Source organism: Petaurus breviceps, unplaced genomic scaffold (genome assembly GCF_028583685.1).
Source record: "Petaurus breviceps papuanus isolate PSGF00001 unplaced genomic scaffold, PetGlider_PUasm1.0 151, whole genome shotgun sequence".
NCBI classification, from domain to species: Eukaryota; Metazoa; Chordata; class Mammalia; order Diprotodontia; family Petauridae; genus Petaurus; species Petaurus breviceps.
This window is the reverse complement of record NW_027185712.1, coordinates 27,118,307-27,143,255: the sequence shown is the minus strand read 5'-3', so window position 1 is coordinate 27,143,255 and position 24,949 is coordinate 27,118,307. Positions and strand designations below refer to the sequence as shown.

General features: G+C 36.7%; 1 protein-coding gene across 1 annotated transcript in view; it reads right to left on the bottom strand.

The window, feature by feature from the left end:
- ADAMTS16 (ADAM metallopeptidase with thrombospondin type 1 motif 16) overlaps positions 1-24,949 on the bottom strand; it is a 248,323-nt gene that overhangs the window by 122,508 nt on the left and 100,866 nt on the right. Inside the window, exons 7-10 of the mRNA XM_069076863.1 lie at positions 23,374-23,533; positions 22,231-22,336; positions 12,711-12,848; positions 1,907-2,060 (exon numbers count right to left, since the gene is read on the bottom strand). Coding sequence (XP_068932964.1) covers positions 1,907-2,060; positions 12,711-12,848; positions 22,231-22,336; positions 23,374-23,533 — 558 coding nt within the window. The remainder of the gene's footprint in view (positions 1-1,906; positions 2,061-12,710; positions 12,849-22,230; positions 22,337-23,373; positions 23,534-24,949) is intronic.

Genomic DNA, 24,949 nt, shown 5'->3' with positions numbered 1-24,949 from the left:
GGAATGACAACTAATATTGGTATCTCCAGTTGAACACAAGTTCCCTGAAGATAGAGACTTATTTTCATTTTTGTAATTGTATTCCCAGTGACTTGTACCAGAATAGGCACTTAAATGTTGGCTGATTAAACTTATCAAAGGGCTAAGATGAATACAAAAAATTAGTTTCAGTAAATGTAATTTTGGGGATCCAGTTTCAGACTTGGAAGAAAATCTACTATATGTAAAATGCTAAGTATTTATGTTATGTTAAGTTATTGTAGGTAAATCTTACCATAAGTAAATCTACCATAATAATCTATCATTTATTTTCCACAAACTACAGGCAAGAATAGTTCCTCTTGGGGAGAATGGTAGGAATAGAAATACATAAGTGGGGAAATTTATGCACACAAACATACATAATATATATACATATATATATACATATATGTATATACACACACACACATACAGAATCGCTGTGACATAGTGATTAGAGAGCTGGTCTCAGAACTAGGAGGTCCTGGGTTCAAATCCTTCCTCTGACACTTGTCAAGTTAAACTAGTTAAGCCACTTAACTTTTTAAGGCTTTAGTCATTCTCCAAATCTGTAAGTTTGAGAAAATGTGTTAATTTATATTGCCAGATGGAGTTTCCTTTTGGTACCTATTCCCTATGTAAATTAACCATATATTAAAATAAATAAAATTATACCTCATCAGGATGCTCTATCATTTTTTAAAGGAACTTGATAATGACAGATCATCAATAATTATCATTATTAACATGTGTCTCTTATCTGTAGGCCTTTCTTGTGCGCACATCTGCCCATGGTCCTATTTAGCACTTTGTGTCTATGTATCTATTTGAATTTGTTATTCTCTGTTAGTTGTTCAGGATTCATTGTGCTTGCATATTTAAAAGGCATTCACCTTTTCTGTGCTGCCATTCCTTCCTCTTTCTATATTTCATGTCTTTAGGGTTATGAACAGCCTCTGCTGGTTTCATTCAGCAGTCAATAGAACCTATTTCGTGATTTGACTTACTGACAACCAGAAGATGTTTTGATAAACAAATGTGACTCCATTAGACAGAAAGACATGTTCTGAGATTAAGGCTGCCTCAGCTTCTCAGGATCAAAGACTTTTTTCTACAAGTGCTTCTCCTGCCAAAATTTGAATTTTTCCTCCCATTGTACCATATATTGCTACTCCTTCTGATTAGCTCTGCACAAGGCCTGAGAGCCACCCTGGTGGACCACCAGGCCCTTGCTGATTCCCTAACTTTCAATGCTTCCTTCCCTCCTCATTACCAAATTAGATAATATTTGTAAAGCACTTAGCACAGTGTCGGGCACATAGCAGAAAATTAATAAATGCTTGTCTCCTTTTCTCTTCCTCCTTTCTATTACTTTGCACTTGGTCTTTACTTTTTTGTATGTGTTTCCCAACAATAGTACTTTAAATTTTGCAAAATACTTTGAATACATTATTTAATTTAATAATACTAGAATGACGCTAGGTGCACCAGAACAAATGATGGGTTTGGAGTTAAAGGAGCAGGTCAAATGCTTGCCTAGAATCACATACATCTGAGGAAGAATTTGAAGGCAGGACTTGATGCCAGGTCCAGAGCTCTACTCAGGCACTACAATACATTGCCTCTGTGTACATACACATTATTTCCATCCAGTAGAATGTAAGACCCTTGAGGGAAGAGATTGTTTGCATTTTTAATATGTTACCCCAGTACCTAGCACAGGGTCTCGTACAAGGCAGGTGATAAATAAATGGCTATTAAGTTTAATTCTTTTGAAGTATGGGTCAATTGTATGGAGTAAGGAATTCTTATATATTAAACTTTAAAAACTTGTCTCCCATAATATAAATTACATTAAATCAAGCATTTCATAACAATCTCTTGCCTTTTTGAAGTCCAACATGCAAAGCTTGGCCTTCTCCCCGAATTGCCACTTGCATTGAGTGTTGGCATCATACAATTCTCCAGGCAACTTTTCAGGATACTTGTATTCGTTCACAGGCTTAGGCTGATCAGCAAGGCATATGGCTTGAGCAGTGCTAAAACATAGAGAGGGAACGGGGCCGTATGTGTTGACCAGAGGGAGTTAGCAGAGGATACACACATTGTTTTGCTTTTTTCTCATAAAATAGAATAAAGATACTTTGCAGAGGGTAGTGGAAACTATTCTCCTCTGGAAGCCTAATAATTACATTTCTCCTAACTGCAGCTCGATAGATATCATCCACATTTCTGAAATTATCAATAATGCATTTCACCCTTTCCAAAGAGCAATTTAGTCCTGCCTATACTGTGGAGAAAGGTGAACTCAAGTAATTGCAACCAGCTGTCTACCGTGAGACGCTCCTACCATGGATACCTCTTCTGAACCAGAGCTTCATGCTCCAAAGAAAGAGGATACACTTTGCCAGGAACAATCAAAGGATGTGCCTGTGGAAGTGGTTGTTGCGGCTGTCAAAACACAGCCTGCCTACTTGGAAGTTTCCTCACAATGATTGTTGAAGGGCTGGTGCCACCTGGACAATAGTTTACAGCTTCCATTAGTCCCTTACTGAACTGTGTAAAAATTTCCGCCAGCAATATTTTAGGTCTGGGCCAGTTTCTGACCAGAATTGCAAATAAACATGTCGATTCGATCTAGTCAAAGCTACTGCTGAGTTTCTTTCACCCTCTCCTTCCCAACAAAAGCAAACAAATACAAACAGATTATCACCTTCTTAGCCAATGAGTTTTATAAGGTATAAATCCGGAACATTGGGAGGAGGGGGTGGAGTAGAACATGTAGTCCTTACACTGGCCAAGAAATTCTGAGCACTTATTTAAGATGGCAAAGAATCAAGACGGCAAAGACATCACCATAGTCGATGAGGTTACCTCATCTGGAAAATGAGGGGGATGGACTAGGTCACCTCTAAGGCTCCTTCTGGCACCAAGGTGTTAAGTTTTGAAGATATGCAGCGTTTTTACTCATTTTCTCATTCAACAAATACCCATTGGGTGCCAACTCTGTCCAAGGCTATGCTAAGCAAGTCAGCATTAGCAGGGCCGAGTGTGTGTGTGTGTGTGTGTGTGTGTGTGTGTGTTGGGGGGGGTACAGGGCACAGAGAAGAATAAGACTCAAGACAATAACAATCCCAGAATGAGGATAAAATGGAAGGATACTATAATAGCAAGCAGTATAAACATTTGTGAAAGAAGTCCAGAAAAGTGAGAGAGATGCCTTCTTGATTAGAGAAAGTTCTGAAATTCTATGAACTATTTCTTTTAGAAAACACAAAGCATTTATTTTGTATACATTTTTGTATGTATTTCTACCCATACCTGTTGTTTTACCCAATAAGCTCCTAGAAAACATGAACTATTTCATTTTCATTTTTGTATCTTACAACATGAAGCTTAGTAAATAATATGCATTTACTAACTGCTTATGAATAGAGGGATTGATTGATGTACTGTTTCATCTATCCTGATTATCTCAAATATAGTGAGACTGATGATATTCCTAATTCACAGATAGGAGACTAAGAAAAGGGATGTCAACAGTTTTGTGTAAGTAGATTTTTTTCCAGTTCATTAATAAGTGTTATTTTTATTATTTGCTATACCTAAAACGAGAATTAGAATGACATCAAATTAGTGTGAATTTGTGATTTCACTAGTATGGGGAACTAACTATTAAGTAAACTCTCTCTACTAAAGTAGGTCAACACCTTCTGTGCAACTTAGAGTTTGACACAGTTTCTAGGAACACTAAGAGAGTAAGTGACATGCTCAAGGTCATAGTCAGTATGTATCAGGAGTGGGCCTTGAACCTATCTTTCTAACTTCATGGCTGGTCCTCTACTCACCATACCACACTGCCTTTTTATACCATCATCAAGGTAAAGGAAAATAATTTTCACTGAAGGTCTTTTCAGAATTTGTTACTAAAATTCAATTATATTAGTAGAAGACATACACACAAACTGATAAAACTTGATTCAGTTCTTTAGAAATATATTTTATTACTTGCCATCTACTATTCTAAAAATCTCTATAAATTGAGATTATATTATATGAATGAAACATTTAAGTTTACAAGGATTTTGCATTCAACTTTCAAATTCAATGAGATAACTCATAGCTTAAAAAAAGTCCTCTCCTATTTTTGGTATAGAATCAGAGAATATTGGAACTGGAAGGAACCTTGTACATCACCTAGTCTGACGTCTTCTTTTTATAGAGAGAGAAATAGAAACACAAAATGCTTACTCAGTGATATCTAATTAGTTTAGTGGCATGATCAGGTCCTTTGCTTCCAGTATGAACAGTTCCACTTTCTACTACAAACATGCTTCCTGTACCATAACTTTGGAGAATCCACATGCAGATACCATCTTCTCATCTTCTCCATTCCCAACACCCCCCCCCAAATAAAAAGCATTTGGAAAATACATAATAAAAGATGATCTTTGAAAAGTTATATGGGGTTTGAATTAATATATATTCTTTCCATGAGGCACATTTGTATATTTCACAGATTCTCATCAAAATTTAATTTTGGGACCTACTCTTGATTCTCAGTCCAATGCTTTAACACTCTGGAATTGAATCAGTATGTATACACTCTCTACCAGTGCAAATTATGACTCTTCTATGGTTTCTTAAAAGACCTGTGGTTCTCAAATTCATTTTTTTGGTAGCAGCTTTGTGGTGAACCTGTCTACATCTAGTTCAGTCACTTTTTGGATCACATATATCACTGGTCCATAATCAAAGTCTTGCCATGTTGGTAGGACTAGCCAGAGGTTACACTCTAGCAATGAACCCAAGATCACCTCTATGTCCCAAGGAGGCATTGGAATAGGGAACAAGGAGGAAGCCCAAGTATTCTGTTGGATTAATGAAGACATATTTAATTCTTCATGTTTTCATTGATTATCAAGTAGTTGAAAATAAAATAATCACATGTAAGAAGTGACTTGAGAATGAAACTATGATGTTCCTTACTACTTTTACATTATTGAGCTAAGTTTCCTTGCAAGTATAGGCCACTGGTACAGACATGACTAATTGGGATGAGGTTTGCATCTATTAATAGAAAATATTTTAAGGCCATGATATGTCAACAGCATGATGGGCTTAGGTCTTATACTAAAAAAAAATCTGTCCAAATTATGTGGATATTAGGGAGAACAGGGCACAAAGCTTGCTTTTGCATTTCCAAGAGAATTGAAGTTCATTTACTCTATTCTTTTTTTTTTTTGCACTGTCTAAATGCTAATCTTCTATTAAGAACAGTAGATTAATCCTTGAAAAGTTTTCCTTTTACTACTTACTCAGAGATGGGCATGGGGCCAAATACTCATCTAATTGCTGGTGAGTACACATGATTCAGGAAGTCCACACACACACATGTGACAGAATACCGACTCAAATTTATGGAGTCACCAACAGCATGACTAATTCAGGCTCAGGAAAAGTATCTAACTTGTAATGGGTCATTTCAAATAAAGCAAAAGCCCTGCTGATTAAATTAGATGCCTAGAGCTTTTGCTTGATGTTTGTATGAGATTTATTTCCAAAAGTCAACTTGTTGATTCTGTGAAATCTTAATTAATTTACGTTTTACATTTAATTACTAGTGTGTGGTCTAGGGGGAATTAGTCAAATCCTCCAAAGTAAAATTGCATTCCAGAATTACTGCAGGGAGACTTAGTAAGCAGTCTAAAGGAGGCACTTAACTGATATCCTAGTTGCTCTGAGAATGAGAGGTGAACCAGGAAAATACCCTTTATCTCATGGTATCAGTCAAAGAACTGAGCTGAATTGTGGATCATGGTCAGCAGTCAATGTACACAAAAAGAAAAATAGAATTGGTCCTCATGAGAATTTAAGCAATTTCAAGGCTACTTCTCCCCTCAATATCTTCAAAACCTGCCCTGCTACTTACTTCTGCAGAAGTATTTGAGATGAAGATGTTTCCCCAACCATCTCTGACAACTGTCTTTCATAATATCATTTCAGACTTCATACTAATGCTAAACATTTTTATTATATTATCCCCAAAAGGAGCCCCCTTTTTCTCTTTAAAATAAGAAAAAGAGAAATATCAAAAATATTCCTCATTCTCCTGGAATAGAATCTTGTATATTTATTACATACTTAATTAGCTGAATTGAATTGAAGGGAGCCTAAAACAATTAGAAGTTAGAGGTAAATAGAAGACTTTCATCTTTTTTCTTATTGCTGAGCAAAAAAATTGTGGTGATAGTGGGGGATGACAAATGATTCTAGAGTAAATTTTCAACTATTCTTCTGTTTTTGTTTTTTTCCTGATTTGTGATTTCATTGGTGTAGGGCATACTGATAAGAGGGCAGCTAGGAAATATAGTAGATAGCACACTGGTCTGGAGTTGGCAAGCTTTGAGTTCAAATGTGACCTCAGATACTTATTAGCTGTGTGACTCTGGGCAAGTCAATTTTAACTCTAGCAAAAGGGGTGTGAGTACTGAATTTTATTGAAAAGATGCTCTTAAATTTGCTGTCCTTCCTCTTTTTTTTTTTTTTTAAGCAATCAGGGTTAAGTAACTTGCTCAAGGTTACATGGCCAGTTATTTCTGGGTGTGGTGCTAAGTATCTGAACCCAGATTTGATCCCCAAGTCATCCCGACACTGGAGCCAGTGCTCTTACTCGCTGAGCCACCGGCCGCCCCTAAGCAATTGGGGTTAAGTAATTTGCTCAAGGTTACAAGGCCAGGTGTTTCTGGGTGGGTGCTAAGTGTCGGAGCCCGGATTCGATCCACCAGTCATTCCGACAGTGGAGCCGGTGCTCTTACTTGCTGTGCTACCTGACCTCCCCCTCTCCTTCCTCTTTTAAACTCAATTCGATCTATTTCCAGAAGGGACAACATGGTGAAATGAAAAAAGCCCTGGCTCTGAAGTTAGGGAACCACCGCTCAAATTCTATTTCTGGTAAATTCAAGAATTCTTGGGAAGAATCTTAAGAGGCAGGCACTAAAAAATTCATGATCTCCATTTTACTCATGAGAAAACTGGGGTACAGATAATTAAACAACTGGCCAAACATTACGTTGCCCATCTGACAGCGTCAGTATCTGACTTCGGATCTTTCATGTCTCCAGGACCAACCTACACACTACCACACCACACTGTACCACAAGATGCTACCTTAGGTGGCAGACTTAAAATGGATACTAGAAGATGTTCATGGTGGGGGAAGGAAAGAAAAACAATGAAGAGAAACTGTTCTAGTTTGTTTTAAGAAAGTTATTACCTGAAAGTCATAGATGATAGGGCATTAAGTAGGAGTTAAGTGGACCTTAGTTCAAATCCTGTCGCTGACACCTAATGGTTGTGTGACCCTGAAAAGTCATTTAACTTCTCTGGGATTCATTATCTTAAAAATGGGAGGCAGGGTTTAGTGGACTCAAAGTCCTCTATTGTTCCTTCCAGGTCTAATTCGATGGTCTGATGATCCAATGGCTAATAACCATAATTAATTAAAATTAATTTAAAAAATATAGATCTAGTTATATTATAATTTCCAATAATGCCTATCCTCTCATTTCCCCTCTAGTCATCACAATGTTTTTTCATGTATTTTTCCCTTGTTTCTTATTGTATGAACATTTACAAGCATAATTCTAATAATTAGAAGGAAAAGATTCTTTCACCTACTTTTCCTGGAATAATGACGCCAATAATGTGAACTTTTCAAAAAGGTTCAGAATGAACTTATTTAGGAGAAGCATCTTTCCCTCAATTTCCCTCTGGGATTTGTACATTGGAAGGGAAAAGGATAGTAAGCAAATATCTTATTTCTACATTACTTTAAAAAATTGGCAGTTTTTCATGAGAGGGATGAAGCTGAAAGAAAAAGGCCAACATAGTTGTTTGTATCCTTAATCCAGTTGGAAATTAAACTTTTTTCTTAAGGACAAAAAGGCATGATGGTTTTTTTAAAAGCTGAAATGGATATATAAGTCATTCTCTCATGAGGATATAGCAACAAAGGGCTAACTAAGGAGCCGTCATTGGATCATATGTCAAATGAGGGGCAGATGACTGAAAATCATAAGGATATTTAATGAAGAAGAAACTTTTAATGCCCCCAAAGACATGTGTATGTGTTTATTTTTGTGTGTGTTTACATACATATATGTGCACACATATATATACATACATAGATACATATATGCAATGCAAAATCAAAATATACATTTGATTAGGTGGAGCAATGGATAGAGTACCAGCCGTGGAGTCAGGAGGACCTAAGTTCAAATCTAGCCTCAGATACTCATTAGCTGTATTAGCCTGTTTGATCTGTAAAATGAACTGGAGAAGAAAATGACAAACCACTCTAGTCTTTAGCCAAGAAAAGACCAAATAGGGTCACTCGGAGTCAGCTACAACTCAGAAACAACAACAACAATCTTACAAGACGTTATCACAGGATATCTTCATTATATCATGTAATATGTGTGTTACACACACACACATACACATACACACATGTGAGTGTCAAATATCAGAGTGCTGGACTTGGAGGTAGGAAGACCCAGGTTCAAATTACATCTCTCTCAGCCTCAGTTTCCTCAACTGGAAAATAAAGATAATATAATAGTATATAACTCGCAGGGTTGAGGTGAGGATGAAATAAAATGCCATATGCAAAGCATTCTGTAATCCTTAAAGCACTATGTAATGCTATTATTCTAATTATGATACTCATCTTAATTACCCCAAGTGTTTATTATTTCTTCACATGTGCCTTCATTCTGCTACTCTCTGTCTGCCTTGTAGTCTTAGGTCTGACTGTGGCAACATCTCCATGATCCTGCCATTTAATCACATGGCCAGGAGTAATATTGGAAATAAAAGGATAAAGGCATAGCACTAGATAATCACAGAGGAGCTTCAGAGTCGTTGTCTGGGTAGGGGACAGGGGTCCTGGGTTTGAAGCGCAGAGCCTCCTTTGAATATGGGTCAGCCATTTATTACTTGTGAGATCTTGAGCAAATAAGTCAAATTATCTCTGGGCCTCAATTTCTTCATCTGTAAAGTGAGGAAGAGACTAAATGGTCTCTAATGTCCCTTCTAGTTATTGATCCTGTAATTTTTATAAGATGACACCATAGGAAATCTTTATTATCCTATAGAACTATGCAACTACGTTAGACAGAAAGTGGCTAGGGTTTTTCCTTTGCTTCTCACTGGAACTACTTTAATAGTGGTGGTGGTGTGGGGTGGGAATAAATTCAGATTGATTGTGGATATGGGGTAAAATATCAAAGTACAAAGTATTCTTTTTCAGATATTTTTGGGGGGCATGGGTGACAGGTATAATTTCCTAAGTGTGTGGAATCTTTAGTGTGGAAATTCCCTTCACCAAAGCAGATCAGTCACTCACTTAAAACTTAAAGTTTTCGAGCTTCCTTGGGGCTTGGATAGGTTAATGTCACTATTTGCTCCCATGATTACAGTGCTAATATATGTTAGAGACAATGCTAAAACCTGTGTCCTCCTATCTCCAAAGATGGCCCTCTAGCCATTAGGAGACATTATCTTTCCCTATATTCATAATTATACCTCGGGGAAAAATAAATTGGCTCTCTACCTCAAACCTTTCCCCGCACCTTTGGTTTTTAGCTTTGATATGCAAGGAACTAAATGTCTCAGTAATAATTATATTATAGAGGTTAATGACTTTTATTTCAAGAATTTCTTCTTTATTATGTAGATAATGATCATAATTGGTACATGACAGACTAGTGTTTCTATAAGACAAAAATATTACTTTAACAAAAATGAGAATGTTCTTTCTCTTTTTATTATTTGGGTTGTTATTGAAGAAAAAAAATCTGGAATAACTATCAACAATTAGGTATAATAACTGTCTAGGCTTTGTCTTGGTCCTTTATACCACTCACTGGCACTGACTAGTTGGCAGCTAGGCAGTGAAGGTAATAGAGTGCCAGGCCTGGAGTCAGGAAAGCCCAAGTTCAAAGCCAGTCTCTTACTAGCTGTGTGATCCTTAGTGAGTCACTAAGCTTTCTTTGTCTTAGTTTCCTCATTTGTAAAATGGGGATAATAAAGGCATCTATATTCCAGGGCTGTTGAAAAGATCAAATAAGATAATAATTGTGAAATGTTTAGCATTCTGTCTCACACATAGTCAACGTTATGTAAAGGTTAGCTATAATTATCATTATCCTCTGAAGGATGTTACTTGCCTTTCCTTGAACATAATCATATAGGTTCTAGAGTAGGATAGGACTTTAATTATTTAGTCTAATCCCACAATTAGATAAGGAAAATGGGTACTAGAAAAGTAAAGTAACTAGGTCACAGAAGGCCTAAATAGTAGAGTCAGAATTCAAACCCAGCTCCTTAGAATCCAAATCCAATGTTATTTCCATTATGCAACACTACTTCTAAGTATTAAGATTTTTTTTTTGCTTTTTTGGAGGGCAATTGGGGTTAAGTGACTTGCCCAAAGTCACACGGCTAGTGATTGTGTCAAGTGTCTGAGGCCGGATTTGAACTCAGGTCCTCCTGACTCCAGGGCCGGTGCTCTATTAAAGTATTAAGATTTTGAGATTTGATTTTTAAGAATTTGATATTAAATAATATCCCTCTAAGGTCTCTTCAGTTTTAACCCTGTATCGATTCTGAAACATTTTCTTGGGGGAGGGAAATACTTCCATAGGATTCTAATCCCATTCAACTATTAGATTCTTATTTCATCAATTCAAATTTCTGTAAGAGATTTTAGACTTCCAGGTAAAATCAGGCAAGGAACTGAAAAAAAGATCTTAGCACTTCTTTATGAAAAGTCAAGCATTTTGAAAAATCTTTCATTGTATTTTTTTGGTGACAACACAGACTGAGACATAAACTATGCTATGAGTGTCTCTATTGAACAAAGCTGGTTACTTATGGTAACAGGCTGAAGTATTGCCTTCTTAAATATAATTGACAAATATGTCATCTTGAGATAATTTCTTCTTAATAACAAACTTCAATAGATTTCTCTGAATCTAAAATTCATAGTTTTATATGATTTTTGAATGAGTCAATAGATCTCTGAACTGAGAGAGACAATTAAACACACAGAGACAGAGAGAGATAATCAGACACACACACACACACAGAAACAGAGATAGAGACAGAGACAGAGAGACAGAGAGTCATAGATAGACAGAGAGATCTGTCTTATCTCAGTCAAATGGTTTGATTTAGCCAAGAACTCCATGGAGATATTCTTTAGAAAGACTAACAATTTATTCCATCTCACAATCAAAGTTAAGGGCAATCAAAGCTCTTTCATGATCACATTGGCCTACAATCCATTATTAACAGAATGAACAAATAACTTACTCTATATCACCAGCCCTGGCATCCTTGCCAAACTCCAGACCCCTATTTCCTCTTATAGGATATACTTCTAGTTCCTCAAAGGATACCTCCATCTGGATGTTCTACTGGCTCATCCAATTCAATATGCCCAAAGTGATTATCACTAACCCCACTCTCCTACCCGATCCTTCTACCTTCACTATTTCTGTTCATTCTTTCTCTAGTCTCTCATACTTGATACCTTGGTATCTCTTTGACCTTTCCTTTTCTCTCCTGTCTCATCTCATCTAATCAGTGACCATGTCCCATTGATTTTAAATGTGCTTCTTCCACTTTAACTCCATTGCTACCACACACTTAGGAAATTATAATACTTTCATTATACGTCTTGCCAACTTTACTCCATCCTTCACAATGATGCCAAGCTAAATTTACTTATTCATTGATGTAGCCATGTCACTAGTCTCCTAAAATGACTTCTGTAGTTCCCTGTTGCTTACTAACTCAATTCCATATTTTTTTCCTAGCATTCAAGATTCTTTACTCAAGACCCCCATATCCTGATACTACTCTGTCTTTTCCAGACATCTCATAACACTCTTCTCTCTATATTTTACATTATAACCAAATCACAACTCCCCATAAGTGTCTCATGCTTTTCTGCCTTCCTGGATTTAATCACACCATTCCTTATGCTTACTTATAATGCTTTCCCTTGCTTTCAAAACCTTCCTTCCACTAATGGAATTACTAGTTTTCCTTCATTTACAGCCTATCTTGACTTTCTCTTTATCTCTGGAGTAAACTAGGTAGTATAGCAGATAAAGTTCTGGGTATGGAGTCAGGAAGATGTGAATTCAAATTTAACTACAGAAGCTTACTAGCTGTGTGACCCTGAGCAAGTCACTTAACCTCTGTCTCAGTTTCTCAACTATAAAATGGGGGTAATAACAGCCACCTACTTCCCAAGGTTGTTGTGAGGATCACATGAAGTAATATTTGTAAAGCACTTAGCACAGTGTCTGGCATGTAAATAAAAGCTTATTCCCTTCCCTTTCCATTTCCTCTCTAATGCCTTCCAGCTGAGAATGGCCCTTCTGTCTTGGAACATACATAGTACTTGCTTGTAACCCTTTTAAGAAGTAATAATACATTCTTTTAAACTATGGCTATTTGTGTAGTTTTCCTATCCTCCTGTTTGGCTGTGATGTGCATGAGAGCAGTGACAGTGTCCTTTTTGAATTTTGTGTCCTTCCCTATTGCCCAACAGTTTACACACTTAGAGAATTTGATAAATTTTGAATTGGAGTTAACTGGAGTTAACTTACCTTAAAAATTTGTACAGATACTGGCGACTGCAAGCTGACCAGGAAAAGACTCCATTGTGTCCTGCCAATGTAGGGGACATGATGTTACCCTCAGACTTCTTGCACATGTTTCCTTCTCCATCATGGACCATGCCAAAGCTATCAAAAAGGAAAAAATGTCAATCACTGAAAAACAGATAACATTTTACTAGGCCTTAGGTAGGCCTTGATTGCATTGTGTGATTCAAGGCAAATCACAGCCTCTTTTGTATATGTTGGAGAATTGTATATAAATGGTACAGAATAACAAAAAACCTACTTATTTTAACTAATGAGCACAAGAGCAATTCAAGTGAGGCAGAAGGCATTTTACTTACCAATTTTCTTTTATATATTATTAATTAAAGCTGCCTTTGGGTCATTCTTCACCTTTATCACTTTCTTTGGAAGCAACTTCAATCTGATGAGTGGTTATGACCATTCTGGGAGGCAAATCTGGTTTAAAATGCTATTATCCTAGCACCTGTAATCTGCCACACTCATCTGCAAGTTTTCTTTGGAGCTACAGTCACTCAACAGATGGTTCTTTCTACATCACAACCCCTTACATTGGTTTCTTTTCTTTGAAAGTAAAATACACATAATTTTAAGTCATCAACTAGGTAAACTGATACATTGACGGATAGATAAAGCTTGACTAGTCTTGGTGGCTTTTTGGTGGTGACAGCTCCAAAGGACAGAAACAAATGGGTGCAGTCCAATTGTTTGGGTGGTAGGCAGAAAAGAGGATTTGTCCATCATCAACTGTGGAGGCTGCTGCTGCCACATCTGAGTGCAAGCCAGATAACTGAGTGGTCTCAGCCCAGTCTAAACCTAGCAGGACCAGATGAGGGCCCTGATAGTTGAGGGTACTGACACACAAAATCCTATCTTAGTATTTTGCATGTGAATGGGTCCAAATGATCATGAATGATAAATTAAGATTCAATCTTGGGGGATGAGAAGAGAGGGGAAACAGTATTTTCTTCAACTCATTAGCTCTCCCCCAAAATTGATATGACATTTTGATGACATCACCTATGCTGGTACCTCCTCCCTCCCCTCAAGCATTTGCTCTTCTCTCTATTGTTTCCCTTAACTTTTTAAAGTCTACAGAGGACTCCTGAAAGCTTTTCCTACAAATGCCAATCTCCATCCAAATCTGGTATTTTAGAGATTACAGAGAGTTTTAAATATGACACTTGAAAACTATACATATTTCTGAAAGGTTATTATCATCTATTAATATCTTAGCTACAATTAGTTTATTGGATTCTCCACAGTTTAGGGTTCTGAGGAAATATGAAATAAGACAAATTTGTCTTTGATTGAGAAGAGTAGTAGGGAGAGAGAAAAGTCTGGAGAATAGGTACTATCTGGTCTGAGTATGACACATGGAATCATATACTCAGAAATGGAAAGGACCTTAGAGGTCTTTGAATTAAAACTCCTGTTTTTATAAATGAAGAAAAGGAGTTTGAATGAGGCAAAGTGACTCTCGCAGGATTAAGCAGATATTTGAAAGAGGATTTGAACTCAGGTCTTCCTGACTGTGAGCCTAGCATTTCATCCACTGCACCACCCAGCTGACCACTCTCTGAACAGCCTCAGAGAGCAGCAACAAAGGAATTGGGAGCAAAGAAGAAATTCTTCAAATGGAGAAGATCATTCTAAAAGAGGTAATTAAAGTGTTCTGGAAATAAACAAATCACCTATTTCAGTTTTGCCTCTATCTCATTAAAAATTTAACAAGCAGATTTAAGAGTCTAACTCAGATAATGTGGTACTGCAAATGGCAACTTTCTGTAGAATTCATATACAGTGCTAACAGTGATGGGTGTTTAGTCATTTTGACCTCCACCCACTCTCTGAAGTTCTATTAAAAATAATTAACCAAGCCCACGGTTACCATATGGCATAAACAATGTGTCATGGGATATGGAAAGCTTTCAGATTTAGGTCAGTGGTATGAAACTGGCTGTGGTATAATGTGATAAAAAAGAATAAGTTAACTGTCTTCTTTCTTTGACCAATATATGAAGGTATTTTATATCTTAGTTTCCATCATCATGATATTAATAAAAGATCCGGATAGTATTAATGGAGTGAATGTATTTAACATTAACATCAATGAAGTAAAGGAAAAAAAAGAGATGACCCAAATTTTCTGATTCTTTCCTTCTCCTTCCCCTAAAGGAAAGGTAGCTTTGGAGTTTGGAGTCAAAGAATCTTGAGTTTGAATCTTGGAACTGCCTGCTACTAGCCATGGGATCTTAAGTAATTCAACTGAGTTTCTGAGTCTCTGTTTCCCCATCTGTAAAATGAAAGAGTTGGACCATATCATCTCCAAGGTTTGCTCCAGCTCCAAACCTATGATTCTGTGAAACTTGAATAAGAAAACTGAGAAACATTATAAAGGAACAAGGTAGAAATAGGGGATTATTTACTTAGTTTTCATCTGTTTCAATAAATCATCCAATAGGCATTTATTTGGCACCTCTTTTGTATCAGAGAATATCCTGAGTCTACAAACTCACCTATACATGTACTGTTGTCTCCTAGTTGAATGCAAATTCTTTGAGGGTAAGGATTGTCTCACTTTTATATTTGTTATCTGCAGGACCTTACACTGTGTCTGGAACAAAGTAGGTGCAAAAAATGCTAAATGAAAATAAATGGACAGTATTTATTCATTTGCATGTGTATGTGCATGTGTGCCTGTGTGTGTGTGTGTGTGTGTGTGTGTGTGTGTAAAATTCCCAGTAAAAAGGGGCAATCACCAATAACTGGGGGAATCAGAAAAGGATTTTTCAAAAAGGGGATACTTGAACTGAGCATAGAAGAGAATGTGGACATTTCAAGAGGTGGAGGTGCATAGGAAAAGCATTTTCAGCATGGGAGACAACCCATGGAAAGACGGAGGGACAGGCGTTAGGATGTCTTGTCCAGTTAATAACAAATAGACCTGTCTTCTTGAAAGGGAGTAATATGTAATTATTAAGTTGTAAGTAATAATGTAATTATTTTGTTCAGTTGTTTCGGTCGTCTCCAACTCTTTGTGACCTCATTTGGGGTTTTCTTGACAGGAATACTGGAGTGGTTTGCCATTTACTTCTCTAACTCATTCAGATGAGCAAAGGAGGCAAACAGTTAAGTGATTTGTCCAATAATGTAAGGATCCGCTTCAAAAAATATAGTATGAAATCGGAATGTAAAGGACTTTAAATAACTTTGTATTTTAAGTGAGAGCAATGGGGAGCCACTGGATTTTATTCAGCAAAGGAGTGATATCCTGGGATCTGCACTAAGATCTGTTCCTAATATCTGTACTTTAGGGATATTAGTTTGACAGTTGTGAGGGAAACTGGATGCAGGGAGACCAATGAAAGGGCTATCCCATCACTGCAATGGTCCGGATGAGTGGTGAGGAACTGGACTTCGTTGGTTGTGGAGAGAAGGAGAAGGATGGAAGAGATATTGAGGAGATAGAATTGAAAAGACTTGGTAAGTATTTTTTCAACTATTTAAAACCAATATAAAAACATAAAGTTTGAAACAGTATTTTCACTGAGATATATTTAGTCAAGCAGGACAGTTTAAAATTTGCACTTAAAATAAATCATCTTATTTCAACATAGAGACTCTTCCCTGAGAGTAAATTAAGCAATCAAGATGTTTCTTTATTGCCTAGTATTATATACATTTTTTTGAGGCAACAACTCTTTTAAACTACTGGAACAGCTATTTATAAGGATGGAACATGAGTTAGCTTTGAAAAAAATTAGAGTATATCTTTTCAAATCTTTTTCTCTGGAATGAAGGAATCCCATGACGGCTTATCCCTAGATATTCATATTCCTGACATAGAGTAGTTATGTGTGGCTATGGAGTACAGTACTGTAACTCTAGGGGAGACAATATGAGGAAGAGGGGAGATGATGAGTCAGGAGTCAGGAAATCTAAATCTCATCTTGAAGTGCTACCATGACTTTGGATAAGTCATTTCATCTGCCTATGCTTGAGATTCTTTATCTGTAAAATGAGCTGTTTGAACCAGATGATTACTAAGGTTATTACAGCTCTAAAGTTACATTAATTTATACCTTGTCAATTTTTCAAAGCTCTTATTGCCCTATTAGTGGTATCAGAGACTGACTCTAGGGAAAAGGTTTGGGCAGACAGGATGCAGACATGATAAAACAATGAAAAGGCTTCTATATTTAGAAACTGAAGGGATCTTAGAGGTCAGCTGGTCCAAATCTGGCATAAGTAAAGGAACTGAAGCCCATTAAGTGGTATAGTATCATAGAATTATAGTTGTAAGGGAAATTAAAAGTTATTTAATCTACTGCCCTACTTTACAGTTGAGGAAATTGAGACCCAGAGAGGTTAAAGTCACTTTCCCAAGTTCATGCACATAGTAAACTGCAGAGTCAGGATTCAAACCCAGGATCTTTGACTCCAAATTCAGTGCCATTTCCATTGTATTCTGGAAACCTAGCAATGCTAACCCTGACATTTTTGTGGATTGGCACCTGCCATTCCCCAAGGTACAAGTGTGCCTGAGGTTAACTAGTTTCCTACATATAAGTCAGGTCACTAAAAAACATAATTTAGAAAATGGTGTCCTATGTGGCTGAAAAATTAATACAGTTTAACCCTGGGAGTATATTTTGCATACTAAGAATTGCTGGTTCCAAGGTTATAATATAATTTAAATTGCACCTGTGTGTCTGGCCTAAAGATCTCAAAGAGCTTTAGCAATTTTGCAGATGGGAAAATTTAGTGAGACCAGATTAAATAATGACTCCATGGCCACATAACCAAGTTGTGATAGAAACAGAGTACATCTAGATTCATATTCCCCTGGCTCTACCCATCAGACCATACTGCTTCTCTCAACAAATGGGAATTTTTCAAATGGCCTGAAGCCCAGATTACACATTCTCCAAAGCATGCAGTTCAGTTATCGGTACAGCCCCACCAGCTTTTTAGCACCTGCAGCTTACAAACCACATGTAGTAGTTTCAAGTGATTTAGAATAACAGGAAAAATCTCCTTCTATTGACTCTTTAAAAAAAGAAGTACAGCCCTTTGATTTAATCTAAACTTCATAAAACAAATCCCCTTAATAAAAAGATTTGTTTTGTATAACTTGGGGTCAGTCAAAAGGCCTCACCCAAGGACCTAGAAGGCCACATGTAAGCTCGAGGCCGCAGATTCACTACCCCTGACTCTGACTCTCCTCTACCTACTGAAAGAGAACATGTGGTCTCATCTTCGTTCTGATTCTCCTGCCTACCGAGTCCCAACTAAAATTTAAACAAATTAGGGGAATGGAATATTTGATCTCTTAAGAGTCTTTTCAATCCAGTGAGATTAAAAAAAAAAAGGAATCATACCTGGAAGAAATTCCTTTAAATTTTAGAAGTTTAGTTTACCTTAACAGCAGTACCTCCCTACCAAAAAAAAAACAAAAAAAACAAAGTGGATTGAAGATAAGGTAACAAGGAGCAGTCAGGCAGCTCAGTGGATATTATTTTGGAGTAGCTGTACTGGATTTGCTTCAATCCTTTCATACTCTCTCATCTATTTCTCCTTGTGAACACATTATAGCCACTGAAGCCTATGCCGAAGCAAAACCCAAGATACACAATGTACTTTAAACAACTAACTGGCCACAAGAACAGAAATTTTAAGATAAAGTATTTTATATATATATTGCTCTTTGGAGGGCAATTGGGGTTAAGTGACTTGCCCAAGGTCACATGGCTATTTTTTGTGTTAAGTGTCTGAGGCCGTATTTGAACTCAGGTCCTCCCAACTCCAGGGCCGGCGCTTTTACTCACTGCACCACCTAGCTGCCCCATTGTTTTTTTTTTTTTTTTGGAGGGGAGAGGGCAGGGCACTTGGGGTTAAGTGACTTGCCCAAGGTCACACAGCTAGTTAAATGTTGTGTCTGAGGCCGGATTTGAACTCAGGTCCTCCTGACTCCAGGGCCAGTGCTCTAGTCACTGTGCTACCTAGCCGCCCCCTAAATTATTATATATTGACCATGGAGTTAGAAGGGCCTTAGTTAAAATCCAGCCTCATAGAAGTGAACTATGTTTTTATTTTTACATTATGTTCTGTCAACATGAAAACCTTTAGAAAAGAATAATATATATATATATATATATTCAATTTGCTAGCTATAAAATTCTAAAAATGAATCTGCTTAGACCTAACTGACACAGTATTAGAGGACAATATGATAACGAAGAAAGAACATCAGATATACAGAATCAGGAGACTTGGGTTCAAGCCTCAGATCACTATTTATTAGCTGCACATCCTTAGGGAAATCATTTTTACTCCTCTGAGTATTAATTTTCTCATTTGTAAAATAAGGATAATTTTTGTTCTTTTAGAGACCCAAGCAACTCTCTAAGGCTGTCCATCACAGAGGAATTATTGATTTGCATTTCTCTGGCAAATTCTACCTGGGGAATGTCAATAACATTTCTGCATGCAGAGTTCTATACCTGATAAAATTATAAATATAAACCATAAAACAAAGGAGAAATAAACTATCTTAGTGAGCCCACTGCCTTCAAGGGCTAACATTGCCAAGACCCTATCTAAATTGATTATCTTAAACTTACTTCCTCAACTCTGACTTAGTACATACAGGGGATTTTGAATGTATCTTATTTTGATTATATAATTAAATTTAGGTATGGTTCAGAGGATAGTGAGGGCCTAATGAAGCTAAGATAATGTGTTTTGAAGCTTTTACTCTAGCAGAATATTAAAAATATAATTATAATTTAGATAGAAGCTTCCTATATAGCATAGTCACCATTTGCTAGGCACTGAAAAAATCAGTCAATCATTACCTGTAATGATGAGGGGATCAGTAATGGGATATAAAGCTTTCCATTTGGAGGTCATCAGTTCACATAGAGTCAAGGTCCATAGTTACTCTCATACATTCCATTTGAAGCTAGCTCATGTACACACACACACATACACACACAGCAGCTGAATCCTCTGAATAGTTTTGGAGAAAATGAATAAGGGATTTAATTTCATTTTATAACAGACAGGGAGGAGAGGGGAGTTTCATAAAAACACATTTACCAGCACTACTTTCCTTGCCAGTGTAAACAGAAGGTGAGGAAAGGTAAAGTAAAGGCTATAAAGATAACAAAGTATATTTCTTAGTTGTACATTGTCCAGCAAAAATTTCAAACATGTTCATTGTGTGACCTGGGAAGAGAATTATAGGATTACCATTGGATTGCTTTGAAGATGAGTGTTGCTAAGTTTTAGGAACTCAGCATCTCTGATGGATAGAAAGACAAACTTTTTCAGTTGTGTGTGTAAGTATATATATATATGTGTTGAATATGTGTATGTTTTAAAGGCAAGACAATGCAGGAGAGGAAGAATGCTGCAGTGGATGGACAGCTTGCCTTGGAGTCAGAAAGAGTTGGGTTCATAGCCTGTCTCTGACCCATAGGGCTGTGTGATCTTGGGCAAGTTCTATAAGCTCTAAATGCCCCCAGGAAATTCTCTAAAAAGGTATCAAATACGAGGCCTACAGAAGAGTAGGGCTCAAATAGCTTAAAATATAATTGGTAAATATTTAACAAAATAAATTTTAAAATATAATACAATATAGATAATGTTAATTTGTGGTTTTCTATGTCAATATGCCACAGAAGGATCCATTTACATTTGACTTTGACACCATTGCTTTAAGATTTTAAATTGAAAGGGCAGGTTCTGCTCTGTATTGGTAAAAGGAGTGTCTCACACTGGAGATCTCTGACAATGAGGGTTGAGTTGAAAAAAAATATATATAAAGGACGTTATCAACATAACATACAGTTTAATATATAATTTAAAGTTATACTCCTTGAAGTCGTTTATTTTAAAATATTACTCATTCAGTTGTATCCAAAGTTTTGTGTCCCCATTTAAAGATACTGAAGTGGTTCGCCATTTCTTTCTCCAGATCATTTTACAGTTGAGGTAAATAGGGTTAAATGACTTGCCCAGGGTCACATAGCTAGTAAGTGCCAGAGGCAGTATTTGAACTCAGATCTTCCTGACTTCAGACTTGGCAGTCTATATACTGCACCACCTAGCTGCCCTAAAATCCTGCTCACTCCATCTGAATAAATGTTCCAAATTTCACAGACAAAATGATGCGGCTGATGGATGATCACTAGGACAGATGCTGAGAGCTATATAGTAGTAGCTATATTGGATTTGATTTGATCTTTTCACACTCTCTCATCTATTTCTCCTTGTGAACACAGACATACATTATAGCCACGAAAGCCTATGTTGAAGAAAAACCCAAGATGCACAATGTACTTTAAACAACTAACTGGCCACATAAACAGGAAAAAAATAGTAAGGTTTCTAATGCATTAATACATAAATACACATTTCTGTTATATATACATCTATGCACACATATATACAAACATAGACACACATTTTGGATGTCTCAAATTCTAAGGTCATTTTAAGCCACCAAAGCTTAGAACTGCCCTAAGACTTTTGGGACACATATATAAATATATGTGGAGTTTTCCAAAGTGAACTAGTAAATGATTCAATTGAACTTATTGGAAAACATGAATCTTGGAAGTAGAACTAAAGAGTAGATCATACAAAGAAGTACTGATAATTAGGAATTTTTGAACTTGGAGTGGAAAGAATGTAGAGGATATATCAGTAGGGGAGAGAATGCATCCCTGCATAAATTTTGTATGTTGCTAAAGGACTGATCCTTGGTGGGGAACTTCTGAAGAAAAGATGAGTAGGTTGTAGGAGTGTGTCCACTGGGGCAAAGTACTTCTCTAGTCGGTGCTTTTGTCACACTTGAAATTTCAGTGCCCTGGGAAGATGCTCTGACCACTTCACCCTAGGAATGGAGCTAATCAAAAGAATTGCCTTCATTTTCACATGTATACATGTATGAATGGAAAAAAGAAGGAAAAGAGAAGAAAAGCGCTCATGTTTAGACATAGAGTTGCATATTTTCTTGCAGTGTAAGTATGCTCTCAAATCTAGAGGAAAAGAAATAAAAGCTCCTACTCAATTTGGCCTTCAAAACTTAGGGCCTCAGATTTCATGTGAGGGAATCCAAGCCATCTATTCATCCCTATTCTTAATTAGACACATGCATTTATTCCAGCTAGTCTATTATTAATCTGAAGTGACTATATTTTTTTACAATGTAATAGGGCACCCAAATGAAAATGAAAATGAACTATAATTAAGCACTGTTGTGTTAATATTTCACAGAGATGTTCAATGGTGGTTTATTTCATTGTTCAGCAAATTCTTATACATGTGAAGGGTTTGATTTATTAGGTTAATACTTTGAGTGATGAAATAATAGGAATAGCTCTTGCAATTCAAACTCTGGCACAGGTCACTAGGAGAAGTGCACAAAAGGTCTGTCCCTCCGTATTGTGCTCCTTGGCAGATTTCCACTTACTTGTGTCCAGACTCATGGGCAATGGTAAAAGCTAGGCCAAGACCTGTATCTTCATTAACAGTACAGCTGCGGTATTTGCTACACATTCCACTTATGGGTGCAAATCCTACAGAACAGGAAGACAAAAGAAAAGTGCAGCATGGTTACTGGAAAAAGAAATAAAAGAAAGAACTATTTTCTCTTATCTTTCATCTGCTAGACTAATTTCTCTCCCTGATACCCTTGTGGGAAAATGGGTTTGCGCTATATAATGGCTATTTTCAAAATGAAGAAAGGATACCTATTTCCAGAAGCTCTAAGGACCATCCATCACATATAAAACCCAGCTGAGGTTTTACATCCTGCACATAATGCACTGTAATGGAATATGATGAGGCTGAATTATTTTGTTGATCTGGATTTTTTTCCACAAATTCCTGCTACCCAAAGCCTGAGTCAAAGGGACATGTGCATCTTGCCACTAATTGATTTAACTGGGCCAAATCTGTATAGTAAATATCTCATCTTCACTAAAGATTGAAGGAGGAGAGATAGAGTTTGTATTATTCCAAATTAGAGCATTATTCATTGACTTTTCAGAAAAAAATATGAAGGAGCAACTTCCAAGAGGAAGTCAACCCTGGGGTCCTTCAAGGAGCATTCCTGAAACTGAGCTGATGATGGAAAGGTGGAAAATTAAAGAATACTACATTTCTATAGAATATCTACAACTTATCATAACATTTATTTTCTCCAAGAATACCATGATCTTAACTTCAGGCACGATGAACCTGATCTTGGTTTAAACATGTATTTAAATGAGTTCCATACATCGTAAATTACTTGCAACAAGTTTATTAAGATTCAAAATTGTGACTATCTAGTTCTCGTGCCTTTAGTGTTTGGTGAGAAACAATTCTTTGTTACATGAACTAGTGGTATACCTTAAGGTAGAGCTTGATATTTAGAAAAAAGTAAGCTTGCACACAGAAATTTTCACTCTCCAATGCTATACTTAATAAAAAATTGAAAGGCACTTGCCATTAACATAAAAATACACTTAGTGATACCATAATTAAAAGTCTATATACAAAAGTTACAATTATATGTGCACCTGTTCAGTATAGATGCATATCTTTGAAAATACCACGCAAAAATTCTTACCCAAAGTGTCACATGGCTCATTCTTCCAGGAACATATATCCAGACCGGTAAGTAAGACTGCATGATCATGGCGGGTTCCGTCTTTTCCTATCAATCCAGATTGCCACTGGCAGAAACTAGTTAAGGTATGGTCAGCATGGTGATTGATCACAAGTCCTGGCTACTCAGGAAAGACCATAACGCCAATATCAACATTATTATTATCATAGCAAAACTTCACAGTGCTTAGTACTATACCTGGCACATAATAGGTGCTTAATAAATATTTATTAATCATAATGAATTCAAATGATCAGAAAATTCAGATTACATTTTTTTTTGCCTTTCTGATAAAGAGACAAATGATAAGTATGGTAATATCAGCAAATATATCTCATAAAATAGTACAAAGTGAACCCAAACTCATGATATCTTTATAGACAATTAGAGTTGAAAGGAATATGAAGGATCCTTTAGTCCAAGGATTCTCAACCTGTGATCCATGGGGCCCTAAGGAGACTGTTGATAAATTTCAAGGGATCTGTAAATTTTTATTTTAAAAAATAATAATAATAGCTGGTGCTTATATAGCATGTACTATGTGCTAGGCACCGTGATAACTGCCTTGTAGAAAGTATCTGATTTAATCCTCACAAAAACCCCGGGAAGAGGGTGCTATTATTATTATCCTCATTTTGCAGATGAGGAAACTGAGGCAAAGAGAGTTTAAGTGGCTTGCTATTCTGATATAGCTAATAAGTGCCTAAGGCAGAATTTGGTCTCAGGTCTTCCTGATTCCAGGGAAATGCCCTATCTACTGTACCACTTCATTGTCCTATTATATTTTAATAACTTTATTTCAGTATTATTGCTTTCATTTATGAGCCTATGAATTTTATATCATACATTTAAAAACATTATTGTGAAAACAGGTCCATCAGTTGCACCAGACTACCAAAAAAGGTCTGTGATACAAAAAAAGGCTAAATCTCACCCTTCATTTTAGAAATGAGGCAACTGAGGCCCAACATATTAAGTGATGTGTCTAGAGTGACCCAGAGACAGACATTTAACTAGAGCCCAGGTCTGTGGCTTCCCAGGGCTGTGCTCCAGCATCTCTACCCTGCTGTGGCCTACAGCGCTGATCTCTTCAGGATGATTGTGAGGCATTGCAATATCATACAGCACTTCTGTAATGATTAATATGCATTTTATTGGTTTTTATTATTTACAATTAGGGATTACCAACCAGGGATGCTTATGTATGGATGCTCATAATTGAGTGCATGCAATATCTGTTCAGTGAGAATTCCCTGCATTACTATAATTGTGGTAAAAAGGGGTAGGCACTGGGCTTCTGATTTCTTGACATAGGGAAATCATGGACAAGGACATTGTCTCTATCAATGCAGGTCAGCACTTTCTCTGCAACCTACAGGCTTAAAGAGTTGCCCTGGGGCATTTAAAGGTTAAGTGACTTGTCCATGATCATTCAGTCAGTGTGTACCAAAGTCAGGATTTGAAGCCAGATCTTTTTGATGCTTAGGTCTGCTCTCTCTATCCACTATACTAAGATACAACCTTGAGCAAAGCTCAC